This window comes from Electrophorus electricus, chromosome 3 (genome assembly GCF_041902795.1).
Source record: "Electrophorus electricus isolate QZ-2024a chromosome 3, ASM4190279v1, whole genome shotgun sequence".
Classification (NCBI taxonomy): Eukaryota; Metazoa; Chordata; class Actinopteri; order Gymnotiformes; family Gymnotidae; genus Electrophorus; species Electrophorus electricus.
The window spans coordinates 25944172-25962940 of NC_137499.1; the positions used below are offsets into that span (position 1 = coordinate 25944172).

The 18769-nt window shown below is 38.8% G+C and overlaps 2 protein-coding genes across 5 annotated transcripts in view; both read left to right on the top strand.

Annotated features, from left to right (window-relative positions):
• LOC118242400 (uncharacterized) overlaps positions 1-18769 on the top strand; it is a 61207-nt gene that overhangs the window by 21334 nt on the left and 21104 nt on the right. The gene's annotated exons all lie outside the window — the stretch shown is intronic.
• On the top strand, positions 1065-13416 carry LOC145656970 (uncharacterized). Of its 3 annotated transcripts, XM_081710816.1 has the most exons (6): positions 1065-1199; positions 5718-6029; positions 7326-7571; positions 8164-9450; positions 9806-11243; positions 12677-13416. In XM_081710816.1, the coding sequence occupies exons 1-4, from the start codon at positions 1151-1153 to the stop codon at positions 8349-8351; spliced, it is 795 nt and encodes a 264-aa protein (XP_081566942.1). In that variant the 5' UTR covers positions 1065-1150; the 3' UTR covers positions 8352-9450; positions 9806-11243; positions 12677-13416. The 3 variants fall into 3 exon arrangements, with proteins under 3 accessions (XP_081566942.1, XP_081566941.1, XP_081566943.1); XM_081710815.1 differs by having other exon boundaries at positions 9806-13416; XM_081710817.1 differs by lacking the exon at positions 9806-11243.

Below are 18769 nucleotides of genomic sequence, written 5' to 3' on the forward strand. Positions count from 1 at the left end.
TAATCTACATGATGAATAATGTAAGACTCACCAAACCTTAACAACACAATGACCGTATACATTAAGTGATGTGTGTTCACATTCGAGACAAGATACACACTGAGTTAAACACGGACACCACACAACAGAACAATAGGGATTAATGTATAATAGAGATTTATGTGTTAACAAGGAACAGTTACAAACAGGTGTGACATGGACAATCAACACAACAGGGGCGTGACGATAAAGACACATACACACACACACACACACACACACACACACAGACGGGGAGGAGTCTAGGAGAGGGGGCCGTGCCGTGACAAACTGATGATGATATTCTACACTCTGAATATTAACCAGTGTACTAGAGTTCAGGGCCAAAACAAAACATCCAGTAATGTCACTGTCCACAAATGTACAGATTGTTTTATTATTCTGACCATGAATTGGCTGATTTATCACCAACATGATTCTGACGATAAACCAAATATACATTTTTCTCATCAAAGACTTTTTAATGTGTCTTTAGGTTCACATTTACTCTTAAACAACTGCATATAAAATATAAGTACGACCATGAAGTAAGTACAACTATGAAACGTAACTTGTAAGGTTATACTTTGTCAACTGTAGCTGTAGATACAAAGAAGCCACATTAAACTACAATGAAATAATCTGCTTTAAACATCAGAATACAGATTCCTTTCAAACTAAAGGACCTGTCAAGTCAAAAGGTCTGTAATGTAAAGGACCTGTAATGTCAAAAAGGGAGTATTATTATAATATCATCATAACTGACAACATTGTCTACTTGTAATAGATTGCTAAAGAGTCTGTGGAAAGACTGGAAGTAGAGAATTTGTTTAACAATTTAAATACTTTTACTACTTAAATACTGTAATTTACACATAGGATTCTGTCCATTTTCTCTGGTAAGAAAACAGGAAGAAAGCTCTTAGTTCCTCTTTTTCACGCAAAAAGCATTATTAGCCATGTCAAAAATTAGCCAGTTCCATTCTCTCATTGGCCTGCCTTATTTCCTCATCAGGGTGAAGTTGTGAGTAAGTGTATAACCGGAGTGGTGACTGACTGCAAAGTTCTCAAGCAGAAGCTTCAGAGAGATAATCAATCTCTTGGATTGAAGTATTTTTACCACTGTGTGAAAATGCAGGGGATCTTTGGAGTCCTGGTGATGTTCACAGGAGCTGCCATGGGCAAGTAGCACTCATTTTATTTTAACTCATTTTATTTTTGGAATGACATTCTTAAAAATGAGGGTCCAATATAGGAATTCACAAAATGGAAAACAGATTAAAAATGTATATTTTCTAAAACTCACTTTTTATACTTGTGTGCCACTCATGTATTTAGATAAACTTGGTGTTTTATGGGTTTTTCTAAAAGAAATGACAATTCAGCTACACCATTGCAATTTCATAAGATTGTTTTTCAAAATGTAAACGTATTACTTATGTTGGGAGGCTGTGGAAACTCAAAAGGAAGCTTGCAGATAGCCTACTTTTATTTATAGCGCAATAATCGACATTAGCAAACGCAAAACAGGCGAGGGTAATAGCCAGATATATACATCAGGGAATTGCCCACTACACACTATAGAACAGCAATAATACTTCGCAGGGAATAAACGGAACTGGAGAGAATATAAAGCGTAGCAAAGATAAGACACAGGTGACACTAGTAATCTGGTGAGGTTGTGCAGGGGAAGACGGGAGGTGCAGTCATGGACTGAGGGCGGCTGCGTGACAAAGATTTGCCTGCTGTTCTTGTGAGAGATGGACTGGACATGTGCAGACGTACATATATGACTGACTTATGGCATATCTTGATATCAACTTTATGCTGATCATGTAACAGTAAGATTTTTACAGAGTATTTAATCATTGAAAGAATTCGACATGAAGCATTTCAAAATATCAAAATATTACAATTTGTGATACACAAGTCATTATGTTCTAATAATGTTAGATTCATATATTCTATTCAGCCAATACTTAAATTCTATTAAATCTAACAAATTATAGTTATTCATTCTCAGAGTAACTTTGCATTTTATGCTTTATACTGTCGCTCTATAAATTGCTCTGTTGTGTCTGGAATAGTGCATTCTCGAGATGAGTTCATATGGTCAATTTTGGGTGCTTTATATGTAAAGCCTTGCATGCATTTTACTTCCCTTTCATTGCAAATGAAAGTATAGTTTAACTCCAAAAATGCCCTTCCAAAGAAGTAAAGGAATATTTTGCCTACAAGGTACTTTGGACAGCTGTGACCATCACTCTGCCTATGCTATTTCATTACAGGAAACAGCAAAGATATTGTATTAGAGCGGTCAGGTCACCACGGTTTCTCCAACTCCAACTGTAGTATTTGTGATGGGAGTCTGGCATGGGAGGCTCTGATCATGATCTCAGTTTTCATTATCCACTGCAAGTTCAGGTTGCAGCTCCCATACCAGACAGTCTGGTCGGGCCACTCTGAAAGATTTGTTTTTAATATCTTCACATATTTCCTCAGTTCTTTGAAGCACAGATAAGTTGCACACTGGAGTCCATTTTAACCTTCAAAGCCTACTGTACACACTACAGTACAATCACTCTCTGCTGCAGGTCGTGTGGTCTGAGACACTGCCGTTCCCATATCAGGCCAGGAGACAGCTGGTCAGACTCTCATGGGAAGCTCTGTAGAACATGCTGAGGAGTGCAGGAGTGATCACCACAGGCCTTCCTGAATTCAACAGCCAATTCAGTTCAAATGTATTTATAAAGTACTTTTTATAATATGTGTGACAGTCCCTGAAAGCAAGAGGAAGAAACCTTGAGGAACCAAGGCTGAAAAGGGAACCCATCCTCCTCGGCTCAACACTAGATGGCTTATAAACCTTAAGAAATGACAGACAAATATTTCCTTAAGTAACATCGTAGGTGTCACCTAATCTGCCCTGGCAGACCACACAGACCACAACATTCATTCGTTTCCCCAGTGCCAATCACTCATTTATTGAATTATCACCTACATCTATCCCTCATTTACTGACACTCTATGTAATTCCCACAGGGTTCATTGCTTGGCACTGATTGTCTGTAGCCACCAGACAGAGACAAAGCTAAACCTGCTGTCTGCACTCTTAAAGACTTGCACTGTTTTTTGCAAAATAAATACTTCTGAGATCATCAATCACACCTTGCTCCTGACTCACAATGACAAACTAAAGAAATCAAATTAACCACCTCCATCTGCTGAAGCAGTGGAGAAGTTCCAGCCTCTGTGCTGAACGAGTGGGCTCAGTAACTAAATTCAAATAGTAAGTTAGCTAAATTCTCGTGTTAGTCAAGCTGTTTTATTTTTTTGTTCAATAATTTAAATTTTATCATGGAAAGCTTTCATGAAATCAGTACTGCTGTGTGCTGCTGGTATGTCTTATTCTGTTGGTAACTGCTTCTTAGTTTAGATATTGCACTAAATGTCTGTAAACTGTGGTAGTAATACATTATTCTTGATGTTTTCAATCAAAAAGAAAGGATATTGGATACACTGTAGAAAGCATCCTTTTGTACTGTATAACTATCCTTCCAAACAGAGTGGAGGTTTCATACCTTAGTCAGACACCCTTGACATTCTACCTCGCTGATATGTTGTTTTAGCATGTGTATATCATAATTGTACCAAGGGACAAATTGTTTCTATTTTTTCTTACTTCTTAGTAGTACCACTAAGGAGCAATAAATCATTTTTACCACCAAAAATAGAAAACATATATAGAAAAGTAATTCCAATTTCTTGTTAAGCTCACATTCTTGCAGCTCACATGAGATAAAGAATCAAATTGCTTTGTTGTCTTAAAATTAACAAATTTCTGCTCCACAGAGCAGGCTTCTCACATGTAGATGGTCATTTTTAAAATAGAATTAGTACAGAATCTCTGAACAATCCAAGTTAACAGGTGTCAGTATAATGGATACTTAATAATGTGAAGAACAGTTGTTGGAAAAATTACTTATTGCTCCTTTAAAGTTGTTTGACACAAAGCATCTCCATCAAAGTGCTCCATCATATTGTCTAACTCGTTGGAATTAGTCCAAGAGCTAAAATCAGGTAAATCTGTAAGAGTTTCTAGAAAATGACTTGCTATGGAGGACGTTGTGATACATTTGAAACTATAACAAGAAGATAAACATTTGTTAAGACTAAGGTCTTGGCTGGAGGCAGCTGTAGTCTGAGGGAGAATAGCTATGTTATCTATGTTGACGCCAAAGCCAAAATCAAGGTTACCATGCAATTACTGTAGTGAATAGACCCTTACAACTATTACTGTTTCCATAGAGTACCCATTAGTAAATACTGTAGGAAGTGAATAAACCCTTATAAGAACTCAGAATAAGGTGCTGGTGGCCTATAAATTGTAATTAGTGAAAATGACTGAAAATATTTCTTATTTGTAGATAAATCAATTATGTTCAGACAAGGAATTTGTCAGTGACTATCTATCCTACGACTGTCTGCCAGACTGCATTCCATGCTAAAGTAAATGAGAGCAGCACATTTGTGGCGTGGATACTGTCCTGACTCAAAAGACCAGGCTTGCCCTCAAAGCTGGACCAATTATCAATCACTCCCACATTGTTTATTGACCATCACTTCGACACCCAGCACTATGGCGACCGTTACCTGCTGTACGATTTGGTACCACATCACATTGCACTGGAGTCAGAGCATCTAACTGTAGTGATTTCTTTTGTTCTTTTAGTAAATTAGTCAATCTTCCTCTGCTCCATACAGTCATTCATTATTGTTGTTGTTGAGGTCCATGGCTCTTGTGTCATCAGTAACTTTACTGATACAGTTTGAGCTGTACTGGGCAGTACAGTCATGCGTCCTCAGTGTGAACAGCAGCAGACTGAACACACAGCTGTGGGGGATGACGGTGCTCAGGGTGGTGGTGCTGGATATGTTGTTGTCAGTCTGAACTCATAGGGACTCTCAATCACAAAATCCAGGATCCAGGTACAGAAGGCGGTGTTTAATTAAATCTCAAATATCTGTTGCTGAATGCATGTGAGCAAATGCAAAATGAACACTTCATGAGCCAATTTTATGTTAGATAATAATTTACTCCAAAATACATATTTATACACAAAATATAAGGAGTTTATACAAAAAGCATTAACAAACCACTACAGGTTTGAGGTGAAGTGAGTGGTAACTGTTCAAAACTGTATATAACTCAGGTTGCTTGTTAGACTCCGAGACATGTGGATCACCACGTCTTTACAAGCTGCTGCCAATTGTCCAACACAGGGCAACTGAAAGCATTCAGAGGAAAGTGCAAACTGTTCTTATCATCTGCACTCAAGCATCCATGGCTAGTGTTGCTGTGATTGACAGAGTAAAGCTGTCCCACCCAACCAGAGAGCAGGTGTCAGTTCTGCCTCCCTGGACTCCTGCCCACAGATGGCTGTGACATCAGGGCTTGAGCAAGCAAATCCACGAAGATTGAGGAAAATGTTTTTCTGGTGCACTGCTCAGGAGCCCCAGATCGTTCCTTTTAATAGTAAAAGAGAATTTATTTTACATTTGATTGTATGTGGTCAAATTAGATAAATTTAATTTAAATTGATACTCAATCATTAAAGTAGATTAAAGTTGTTTAGATCAGATCAGATGTTGTTGCATCAAGTTAATGACAAAATGTTCTTGATTTTCTCGCTCTGCAGGTGCGGTTCCTGCTATCTACAGATTTAATCAGAATCTTACATGTTATGGAACTCTGGGAGAAACACTGCACCTGGAGCTGGTCCCTGAGGATGAAATAATATTAAACAATAACACCAGTATAATTTTAAAATATAAAAAGCAAAACATCACAACAAACCGTTTAGATCAGCCAAGATGGCAGTTTATAGCTGATAATAGAACCATTATAATAACCAGAACAGAGAAGAAAGACTCAGGAAGATACACGTTAGACACCTTTGATGCAAAGGGTACTATTAAAGGCAAATATCATCTCCAGCTGAACATTGAAGGTAGGACTATATCATCTCATGTCAGATAACAGCCATAACCACTGAATTTACAATGATTTCTTATAATTCCTAACTGGAAGAACACAGCCAGAACTTGTGAAGCAAGTTTCCTTACATTGGTTTGTCTGTATTTTAGGTGCATGTGAATCTTTGTAGGGCAGTTAATTTTTGATCCTTTCTTTGTTTCCAGTGTCCTCGTTCATGAATTCTGTTTTTAAATATGAGAGGTGATATCTGGATATTTCGTTCATGTGTATAAAAATGTATACATATGCTGTATTTATGTATGTTTGCATAAATTGTATTATAAAGTGCATTTATAGGTTAAATGTTAAAAGCATGTAGCTAACACCTACACCTCATTCAAAACCAGGTCATTCATCAAAGAGACCAACCAACACTGACACATCATATGTAATCCACTTACAAGTGAACTATTTATGAATGCTTCATGAACTTGGTACTTGGGCAATATATTAAATGTAATATTAATATTATTTGAAGACTTCATGATTTTAGTCTCATTTATTCCCTGTAAAGAAAAATTATGGAGATTTAGTACATTTGGCTTGTGTGATGTAGGTCTACATATTAATTAACAACATATGTAAAAGATATATATATATATATATATATATATATATATATATATATATATATATATATATATATATATATATATGTGTGTGTGTGTGTGTGTGTGTGTGTGTGTGTGTGTGTGTGTGTGTGTCTCACGGTACAGCCCCTCCCCCCAAACGTCTCCCTGTGTGTGTGTGTGTGTGTGTGTGTGTGTGTGTGTGTGTGTGTGTGTGTGTGTGTGTCACTGTAGGGCCCCTCCCCCCAAACGTCTCCCTGTGTGTGTGTAAGTGTGTGTGTGTGTGTGTGTGTGTGTGTGTGTTTGTGTGTGTTCGTCTGTATGGCCACACCCTCCTTGTGTTTCACACCTGCTCCTCATTGTGTTGTGTTAGCGTGCGTGTATATAATTCTTGTGTTTGAGTCTGTGTGGGTCAATGTTTGAACCCAATAGCCTGCGTGCTATGTTCGTGTTGACGTGTCTCAATAAACTTATATGTTTGTCCTACGAACTCGTCCCCACATCCTGCTCAGCCACCTCGTCACAATATATAATAGTGTATATACAATAATATTCCAATTTTACTATAACTCATGAATATGTCATTAAAGCTTAATGTAAGTGTCGTTATTGTAAAGCAAAACTGATATTTCTGTTTAAGGATCCTGTTAGAATAAAACATCGTCTTTATTCTTTTAAATTCTGTTCTCTGTAACCTGCAGCTGCAGTGTCCTCAGTAGTAGTGAAGGATAACTGCTTCTCCAGTGAGAGGAGGACAGTGTCCTGTTCCTCTGAGGGGGACCAGCTCCACTTCAACTGGACTCTCAGTGGAACCAGAATCACACATCTACTGGATGATGGAATCAAGACTCTCCTGCTGGAGAAAGAGTATGATGGAAATGTCACCTGCCATGTAAAGAATAACGTCAGCCATGGACAAAGTTCTATTCTGTTACACCAGTGCCCTGGTAAAGCTCACTTTCTTTAAGCTTTGATATCATCATGGTAAAAGCAATAACAACAATAATGATGCAGCAATGATAATGTTACTACTCATAATCTTCAAAGAGAAACTCAGTTACTCACCATAAATCAATCATGTCTGAAAAGAAACCATCACACAACACTGTCTAGTTAAATGTCTTGTTCCTTTAAAAGAGTACGACAGCAGTGCCCTGCTGCCATCTTGGAGATCTACTTCACTGCAGAGTCTCAGTCCAACACAACTGACTCTAATGTTGAAAGGCTTGACTAACTGGATCAGGTGTGTTCTATTAGGGTTGGAGGTAAACTCTGCAGGACCAGAGTTGGGCACCCCTTTTCTAATGTGACCCAACCCTGCTGGGCACCTCAATGACCAAGTAATTCAAATTTAGTTCAGTCCTTAATGTTGGTAGTGGTGCTTTAGGTATTAGTTAAGACTTGCTAATACAGTCTGCAGGATGGTAGATCTCCAAGAGACAGACTGGACTGACAGTTATTAACAGAATAGCAGAATGTGTGTTTAACACTTCTCATAGGAGTGAATACTACTGATACTCCTCTGATGTGCAATTCCAGGCACTTCAACTGCAGATCCCACAACAGCGGTGAATGTGACATCACCCAACATTGGTATAAGTCTACCAGTAACTGATAACAAAACCCTCACCCCCACTCAGAATCCCAACTCAGGCATTTATGTCCCACATATATATCTGAGCAAGTTGTTCAATAAATATAGATGGCTTAGTATCAAATACATCTAAGACCAATAGTCACTCCTTTTCCTACTTCTGTTTAGTTACTTGGTTTCCATTCAAAGCACATGACAAAGCTCCTCATCACCATATTATATCCATTATTCTGTGTATTGTGTGTAGTTCAGGACTAAAATATTAGTTTGTATTATCACTGTCGTCATTGTTGTTACTTTTATGGATATTTTAAATACTATCTTTACCCATAATGCTTGCTGTGCCTACAAAATCTGGACTGACTGTTAATAACAGAATAGCAGGATTTGTATTTACAATACTTCTCATAGGAGTGAATACTACTGATAATCCACTGATGTGCAATTCCAGAAACTTCAGCTGCAGCTCCCACAACAGCAGTGAGACTCACCTCGTCATGTCTCATTTACACATCTCATTTCTGAGTTTTCTGTCTAGATGCCATAGTATCAAATAAATCTAAACCCAGATCTCATGTTCCTTAAAGTGCTAGATAAGGGTAGTTCTCGCAATCCTTTTATCTGAGTTCTCTGAATGTTTGTAAATTAAATCTACAGTCACCCTTTTTCCAGTTTCTATTCAGTTACTTGGTTTCCATTCTAATCACATTAGAAAGCTCCACTTCACCATATTAAACCAATTATTTTAAATTCTATTCTGTCATCTGTACCTGCAGAAATACTGATAGATATCACAGCACATACACTACTATTCATTGTAGTGGACTAGATGGTTTTAAGTTTTTAGATAAATGCTGTACTAGTGTGAAACCCTCACTGACAAATATGGTGGAAACACAAGACACAAAAGTGTTGCTAGGGCCAAAAGTGACAGTGTGATATTGAGAGATAAGTTGCACAAAATATATTCTGACAAAAGTGGTAACTATTAAAGTAGCCATGAACAGGGTAAAGAATATATATTATGTTCAGTATTTACAGCATATTGTTTTATTGTTTCATTACTCTCTCTCTCTCTCTCTCTCTCTCTCTCTCTCTCTCTCTCTCTCTTTCTTAGCCGTGAGGAACATGGTGTTTCTCTGTGTGTGGGTTTTGGAGATCATCACCTTGCTGTCAGTGCTGGGAGGCTTTCACATCTACATCAAAATCAACAGCAAACAGAACAGTGGAAGGTAAAAACATCTTGTAACACTTTATAATAACAGGCCCAAATAAATAACCTAATCCAATTGTTTGTTAAGAATTATGCATATTTATAGAATTGTTTTAAAGACACATATAGTAATCCAAATTGTATCTTTTGTTAATGCCTAAAACATTTATGTAATTATAGCAATCATTAGCAAACTACTAAGAAAAGATCATGTTACTGTTTTTTAGTGCATTATATTATAAATTATACAAGTTAAATTATAAATTATACAAGTCTTTCCATTAGTGTTGATATAGAGTATAACAGCACTGGAATTTGAACTATACATGTATCACTCCACTTTTCATTACATTAATGATTTTTATCTGTTTTAGATCGTAACAGACTTTGGTGTTAGCTCATCAGAATCCCAGTTACAGTCAGGGACATTTATGTCCCTGGTTGCACAATAAATGGAAGGTTAAACAATGACAAACACCAATGATTAGACCGGACCCTAAATACATGCACGATAATGACACAAAATGAAGAACATACGTGATACAAGACACACACACACACACACACACACACACACACACACACACACACACACACCTGGAAGGAGGGGCCGTACCATGACAGAGCCCCTCCCCAACGCCGCAACTCCCAGCATGCCAGCCTATCGGGTACGACCCCCAGACCAAACAGCGAGGCTGGAGGACATAGCAACCCGACAAGGACCAGGGCCAGAAGGACTGAGAGGAGGAAGACAGGGACCAAGACGACGACAGACACAGGGGTGGACACACTGACAGGAGCAGGCACAGACACAAAGGGGGAGAAAGTGACCGGCACATTAAGTGTGACAGGGACGGGTACATGAACAAAACCACACAAAGAGTTGGGAAAAAGTCTGGGGAAGCTGGCAGGAACCCCAGCCTGTCCCCCAGTCGTCGGCTGGGTTGAAGTCAGACCAGCCTGTGGGGGATCGATCGCCCTTCGCCAATTCGGGTGGCATCGGTTTGTCCAGCTTTGTGGCAGACACCCCAGGAAGTGCACCAGCTGTTTTGCCTGTCTCTGTGGCGGGGACTGGTAACGCATCCTTCTTGCCTCTTTGAGGCTTGCATGTAGACACTGGAGCTCTGGGGCTGTGTGCCGTAGGTGAGGGAGTGTCTTCAGATGATGACGCCACCTCTCTGCCAGACACGTGGGGCAGCTTGCTGACTCCAGTGCCTTGGGCAGAGCCTTGGGGCACCGGAGGCTCATCGCTCTCGGATTCTGCTGAATCTGCTCGAAATCTGCTATCACAGAAGAGGGATCCTCATGTTAGGGCCTCCTCCACCTCCATTGTTGGACCTTCCAGGCTGTCGACCTCCGACTTCGACCAGAGGCTGACGTTGTGGTGCTCCTCACTCCATCCGTAATCCCCGTAGCCCTCCTGCTAGTCCCAATATGGATAATAGGACTCTTCAGAGTCCGAACCTGGATACTGGTCGTAATCCGGTAGTCCGTCCAGGGTCTGTAGGACTCTGCAGAGTCCAATCCTGGACTACACTCAGGGCTCCCCCAAAATCCTCCAGGGGCACTCTCCCCTGTTGTAGTAGTGAGTGTACCCAAGAGTATGGAGAGTTTCCTCGGAAGGGCTGGGGAGGAGCGGTTATACGTTTTCTTCCCCTTCTTCTCCCTTTTGTCTTCTTTCCAGGCATCCTTCTGTGGTCAGTGTTTCTATAATGTCGGAAGCTAAGGAGGATGCAGGAATGAGCCGAGTACAACAAAGTGATGTTTACTGACACAAAACAACAGATAATGTAACACACAAGCTAACGCAAGGTTAACGAATGATTAAACAAGACCTTAAATACACGCACGATAACAACACAAATCGAGGAACAGGAGTGATACACGGGGAGGGTGTGGCCATACAAACACAAACACACACACACACACACACGCACACAGATGTCTTGAAGGAGGGTCTTTACCGCGACAGCTGGTGTGCAGGAAAATGTGTTGCTTGGCAACAGTTGAGTTGTGTTGAAGTAGCCTAACAAATGAACAAATATGCAAGCAAATCAAAATATATTGCTTATAACTGTTAAAAGTTTAATATTTCTTGATTCACAAACTAAAATAAGTGTACATTATAATTCTTCTCATGATGAATTTATATGTTTTTAGAATCACCCATTGTTTCTAAGTGATCGTAATTAAACTTTCCATTAACTATATATTACTAATTCATAAACAGGGTTGCTTAAAATATGCACAAACATACTTCTTAAATCTACAGTGTTTGATATCTGCATATAGTTGACCTCAGGAATGTTCCTCTTTGATGCTCAGCAGTAGTCTGCCAACATAGAGGCTTTTCCACCACTTTTCCATTCTATACACGATGACATACAAGTATACTGGAACAGAAAAACTGAGTAATAGAAAAATTGCAAAAATATTTGGATTCATATACATAAACAGGTATTTTTGTAGGAGGCAAAACCATTGTTGACCAGTGTATTCACTATAACAGCACTCCCTCTCACATCAAATTGTAGCCTTCATTAATGCATAAAAACATTTACATAATTATAGCAATCATTACCAAACTACTAGGAAGTGATCATGTTACTATTTGTTTGTGCTGTCACGGTTGGTCCCTCCTATCTGTAACGTGTGTCGGCACGAGTGCCGCAGGGCGCGAGGCAGGACGCACAGACTCCAGCGACTGGGACGTACATTTAATTCACATAAACAGCACAACGGCACTCACAACATTACACCAACAATGAACAACCACCTGCACACTTTAAAATGGGTTTATATACATACAGACTAACAAGGTGCAGATGTGGTTACAAACAAGACAGTCCTCCCACTGCACATGGCGGGCCGAACCACGTGACTCGAGGGAGGCGAGCGTTCCGTGACACTGTCGTTCATGTTCCTTGGTTTGCTTGTCTTGTTTTGTTTTGTTATTCACTATAACAGCACTCCCTCTCACATCATACTGCTTAAGTGTTAATTAGATTCATATTTACTATGGAACATGCTCATGTTCAGAGACTGACCTGTGCATCATCATTTAGAGTACCTGGATTATGATGTAGAAGTAATAATGTTCAGTATTAATAATTTAGCAAACACTGTAAAGTGGCATCAATGTCTCTTCCTTTCAAGGATATTGTTTGCTTTGTGTGAGCTCTCACTGATGTTTTGCCACCATGTGATGATGAACATGTTGTCTCCTTCCACTGTAATGCTCTCAGGTAAAGAACAACAGATGGTAGAGGCTCTGTAGACCAACCTGGATCAAGAAGTGAAGCAGAACTCCACTATAGGCGTGTTATAACAAACAACCAGATTCCCCAAACTCATCCAAACTGAAACACCAGCAGAGAACCATAAATGAAACAGAACCCACACATTTACAGAACACTTAACCTGAATTGTAGGACAGGACAGATGTGTCCTTCCCATCCCTCATTTACAAATAAGTCTTGGCACATGTATTTTTCACATATAGTGCAAAAGGGGGAAAAAGTTCATATAGGAATACAAGTCTATAAAGTAAAAAAAGTTCCATATGTAAGTTACTCTGGATAAAAGCAACTGACACAATGCCATGAATGTTAAGGTTTGGACTACAATGTTCTTTTACGCTCTTTAAAGTTAACCCTTGTTTGTCTTCTAGGAGTCTTTATTGATATTCATCACTCAAAATGATTAAATTCATTGATGCTAACAATAGGGAACTACACACTCTATGATTTGTCAAATGATCAATAGAAGAACATCAAAACATTTTTGTTTAATGCATTATCATGTCTAGAATATAAATACTTTTAAATATAAATATAAATGCTTAAATATAAATACTTTTATAAGGTTTTCGTGTGTACATAAAAAGGGAATTTCTGGTTTCTACACATTAGAAAGTGTTTGTACCTCATTTTTCTCTGTTTAAAATGTATGCTTAACTGTTTAAAATGTTTCATTAAATTCTTAATTCTTTGCATATTACTATTTCTTCATTTACAAAAATCTGCTTTGACTATATGGAATGCATACATGTATCAGGCATATATTTTACAGGAGCAGGTCCTCCTGAGGCATGTGTGTTAAAATTGAACAAGATGGCTCTGGACCACCCCTCACTCTGACCAGACCAGTGTTCTGTTTTATAGCAGTGACACAGTTCTGACTAAGCTCAGTTCTAAGTTCTGAGTTCTAAGCTCAGGCTCACCGACTCAATATCTACATTGTACAGGACAGGCCACTGACATCAGGATTTATAATAAGAATTTGAATAAGTGTCTTGAGTTTGTGGAACACACTGCATGACTAAAACCTAGTGTATGTACCATAGGGAGGGTTTAAAGTTCTCAGTCTTCAGGTGTTCATGTCTCAGCAGGTCAATATGTTCCACTGGAGACCTAAATATGGGATGGTGTATGTTACTGTTACTCTTTGAGAGCTAATTAGTGTTGTAATAACTAGTAATTAGTCTTAGAGCTAATTAGTGCCTCTAGGAGCTCCATGTTACATAACAAAGGCTTGATTGTTTTGTCATTGTCATATCTCGATCACCACATTATCATTGTGAGTGACACCTTTTGGGCATTATTCTATGGTATTTTTTGTGTTTTTCTTCTTTTCACTCTGCTACTAGTCTGCAGAGTATTCTTTTAAATATTAGATAGTTTAAAGCATCTGAAAGAATATCATGCTTTCAGATTAGTGCAAACGGGCTTTGCTGCAGGGCAAGGAGCAGGAAGCACAGATTCCCTCCACATGGACAGATTTATTGACAACACACAAATTAGAATGAGAAACACAATGCCACTCACATAGAACATGCAGGGTGAAACATGAGTATCATCCAACACCAATACAACCAGGATCACAATGTGCAGTACAAACAGAACCAAAACCAAAAATGGTTTCCATTTCCACTGTTATGCTCAGATTTGTATTAGCACCAAGGCTAACACTACCTTACCACAACCTGCTGCTTTACTTTCTTGTATCCAAGAACTCAAACCATGCATGAACATAAACTCCCTAAAACCTTTGCAGTTCACAAAACAGAAATTCTACTTATTGGTTCTCAATAAAAAATCTCAAAATTCTCTGATCTTAAATACAATCTGGATGGTGTCTTGCCCAAATCGTCATCCACAGTTAGGAACCTTGGTGTACTTTTTGACTCCTCCCTCTCTTTTAAACCCTACATCAAGTCACTGGTTAAAAATGCCTTTTTTTCTTCTCGCTAGACAAGATGCTGAGATTCTTGTTCATACTTTGATCTTGATTACTAAAACAATCTTCATTGGCATCCTAAATAAATCTATAGGCTCACTTAAACATATTCAAAATTCAGCCATGGGAATTCTTTCACATGTAAGAAAATCAGCCCACATCACCGCAATTCTATATCAGTTACACTGGCTCGTGTAACGGCATCAGTCCTGCCCACTAGCCTTTCCCCGCACAGACGGAAATCACCCTCACCTGAATACTGATTGATTACACCTGTCTCTCCTTTCAGTTTCTTTCATAACCTCCCTTTTCCCATAGCATCCTCGCGAAGTACTGTATTCTCATGCATACCGAGGATTCGTTGTTTCTGTTGCTTTTTCTGGATTTTGACCTCTGCTTTCCCCCTAGACAATGCCTCAGTCTTAGACTCTGGGACAACCTCGGATTCTGCTTATCGCTTTTGACGTTGGACTGTGCCCTCGACTCTCCTCTTCACCATTGCCTCCCCATTTATGACTACCCTTCTAATTCACCTCACAACTCCTTCCTGCCTGTGTTTAAATAAACTCTCGCATTTGCATCCACACCTACCTGTGTCCTGATGATTCATTACACCTTGTCCCTGAACACATTCAGTATCAATTCCTCCTGCTTACATATAAAGCTCTGCACGGTCTTGCACCTCCCTACCTAGCTGAACTCCTACAGTCATACTGCCCCACCCGTAGACTTTGGTCTTCTGATGCAGATCTCCTCTCCATCCCCAAGTTTAGAATGGTCTCTGTAGGAGGCAGATCTTTTAGTGTTAGGGCTCCAAAATTACGTCATGGCTACAACTTAAAACATAGCTCTTTTCTCAACATTTTTCATTATATTTGTTCTCTTAATAGTTGTTAATTAATATATTAAATGTGTGATTTATTGGATTTTTGTTATTTTTCTCTCCATCTGTATAGTTATTGTAAAGTGACCTTGAGTTTGAGAAAGGTGCTATATAAATTAAACTCATTATCAAATCAAATGCTGTCTCTTGTCATTGCATATTGTGAAATGAATTTATGTTCTCCAGTGAATTCCAGTTACTTATAAAAATCACATACATAAACACGCATAAGAAGATGGTTAACATCTAAAAAGGAGGCAATAAATAAATACATAAAAGAAGACAATAGCAAAATCAATAACATATATGAGAAAGAAGAGCAGAAAATAACAGCAACAACAAAATAATACTAATTATTACTATAATAATTATTAATATAATTATTATTATTAATACACTACAGTAATGTATAAAGGAGCATGACTGGTGCAGAATAAGCAGTAATAAAGTGTCGTGCAGATGATGCATAGATGCACAACAATTCCTGAGAAACATGAATTATAGTGCAGAGTTATGCAGTCTGATGGCTGCAGCAAGAAAACACCTGTGAAATTGTTGCTTCCTGCAGTATTGTTTCCTGGAGCAGTCTGCTGCTCAGGTTACACCTCTGTCCCTGTAGTGTTTTGTGTAGTGGGTGAAAGGGTTTTTTACGATCACTGTCCCGGTCAATTTCTGTGTAGTGGGTGAGAGGATTCCTCAATATCACTGTTCCTGTAATGTTTTGCGGTTCTTCATCATCACTGATACCTTTCCCTGCATCCTCCTCTCCTCCACCATCTCCACTTTTTCCAGTTTATCTCCGAGGACTGAGCTGGAGTGTCACTAGACAAGATGCTGAGACTCTAGTTCATACCATCACCTTCCGTCTTGATTACTGAATCACTGTACATTGGCATCCCAAATAAAACTATAGGTTCACTTAAACATATTCAAAATTCAGCCGTGAGGATTCTTTCACATGTAAGAAAATAAGCCCACATCACCCCAATTCTATATCAGTTACATTGGCTCCTTGTCCCTGAACACATTCAGTATAAACTCCTCCTGTTTACATAGAAAGCTCAGCACGGTCTTGCACCTCCCTACCTAGCTGAACTCCTACACACATACTGCCCCACCCGGACACTTCGGTCCTCTGATGCAGGTCTCCTCTCCATCCCCAAGTTTATACTGGTCTCTGCAGAAGGCAGATCTTTTAGTGTCATGGCTCCAAATTTATGAAACAATGCCTCAACCTCTCCATCTCTGCTCTTCACTTTCCTCTTTCAAATCCCAAATTAAAACATAGCTCTCTTCTCAACATTTTTCATCACATTTGTTCTGTTAATAGTAGTTAATTAATATATTAAATGTGTTAATTATTGTTTATTGTTCTTTTTGTCTCCATCTGTATTTTTATTGTCAAGCGAGCTTGAGTTTGAGAAAGGCGCTTAATATAAATTTAATATAAATGAATATAAATTAAACTCATCAAATCAAATCCCTTTTATTGTCATTGCACATAATGAAATTATGCTCTCCAGTGAATATCAGTTACTTTAAAAAAACACACACATACATAAACATGCATAAGAAGATGGTTAACACCTCAAAAGAAGGCAAAAAAGAAATAAATAAAAAACAACAACAACAATAATTATTATTATTATTATTACTGTAATAATAATAATAATAATAATAATAAACAACAGTAATACATAAAGGAGCATGACTGGTGTAGAATAAGCAGTAATAAAGTGTAGGGCAGATGATGCATAGAAGCACAGCAGTTACTGAGAAACATGAATTATAGCGCAGAGTTATACAGTCTGATGGCTGCAGCAAGAAAAGACCTGTGAAAGTTTTGCTTCCTGCAGCATTGTTTCCTGGAGCAGTCTGCTGCCCAGTTTACACCTCTGTCCCTGTAGTGCTTTGTGTAGTGGGTGAGATGATTCCTCAATATCACTGTTCCTGCAGTGTTTTGTGTAGTGGGTGAGAGGGTTCCTCAAGATCACTGTAGTGTTTTGTGGCTCTTCATCAATGATACTTTTCCCAGCCTCCTCCTCTCTTCCACCATCTCCACTGTTTCCATTTTATAACTCCCCAGGACTGAGCTGGAGTGTTTGATGACCTTATTCAGTCTGTTAGTGTCCTTCGCTGTAATACTGCTGCCCCAGAACACAACAGCATAAAAGAAGACAATTGACACCACAGACTCATAGAACATTCTTACACCAAAGGACCTCAGCCTTTGATGTAAGAAGTAGAGTTGGCTCTGCCCATCTTGTACAGCTTGTCCAGATGCCAGTCCCATCCCATCCCATCCCAAACTTATCACCCTGATAGACACCCAGGTATTTGTAGTTGTTCTCCACCTCAGTGTTCTCAACCTGGATGGTGACAGGAGCCGGAGGAGACCTAATTTGCTATTGGCTATTGACTGGTATCACCACCAATGGGTATTAGGTTAAAACCTAATCCAGGATGTATTCTTCTTATATTAAAAAAAATTAAAATACTATTTTTAATGCTTTTGCACCAAATACTCAATCATGTCAAAATGATTACTTTTATGGAAGTATGTTTTTCCAAGGAATAAACATTTTTATTTTGGACTAAATGAAAGAGGCAGCTGATCAACAAACCAAACAAGGGTAGATGGTCAAACCTGGATGGAACAGAAAATACAGCTCAGAAGCGCACAACTTTGCATTGAACAGCTGCAAACACAGAGGTGTGTGTGCCATATATATAATATTAGTCCTAACAATTCCATAATTAAGTGCAAGTGTGGGAGGTGTGGTAGTGAAGTGCCAGGGCTGAGGAAATGTAGGCAAAACTGGAATAAAATTCATATACTCAGAAACAAAGCAATATTCCAACTATATAGTTCTGTTCAGTACTGTATTGACAACTGTTTAACTGTCATTTTCACATATCACTTGCAACCACAGTGTTACCGTTAGTGCAGAAACTAGTGCTGTACTCAGAATGTAAAGAAACCTGAAATGGGGGCTACCAAATATAAAAGGGACCATGATTAATGTATGGTTCAAACTATAGGTTTAAATAGAACTAATGTTGATATTCTACACTTTGAATCTTAACCAGTTAACTGGAGGTCAGGGCTGGAACAGAACATCCAGTATTGTCAGTGTCCAAATACTTACAAACTGTTTTATCATTCCGATCCTGAAGAATTTGTTGTTTCATCACCAACATGATTCTGACGCTAAAC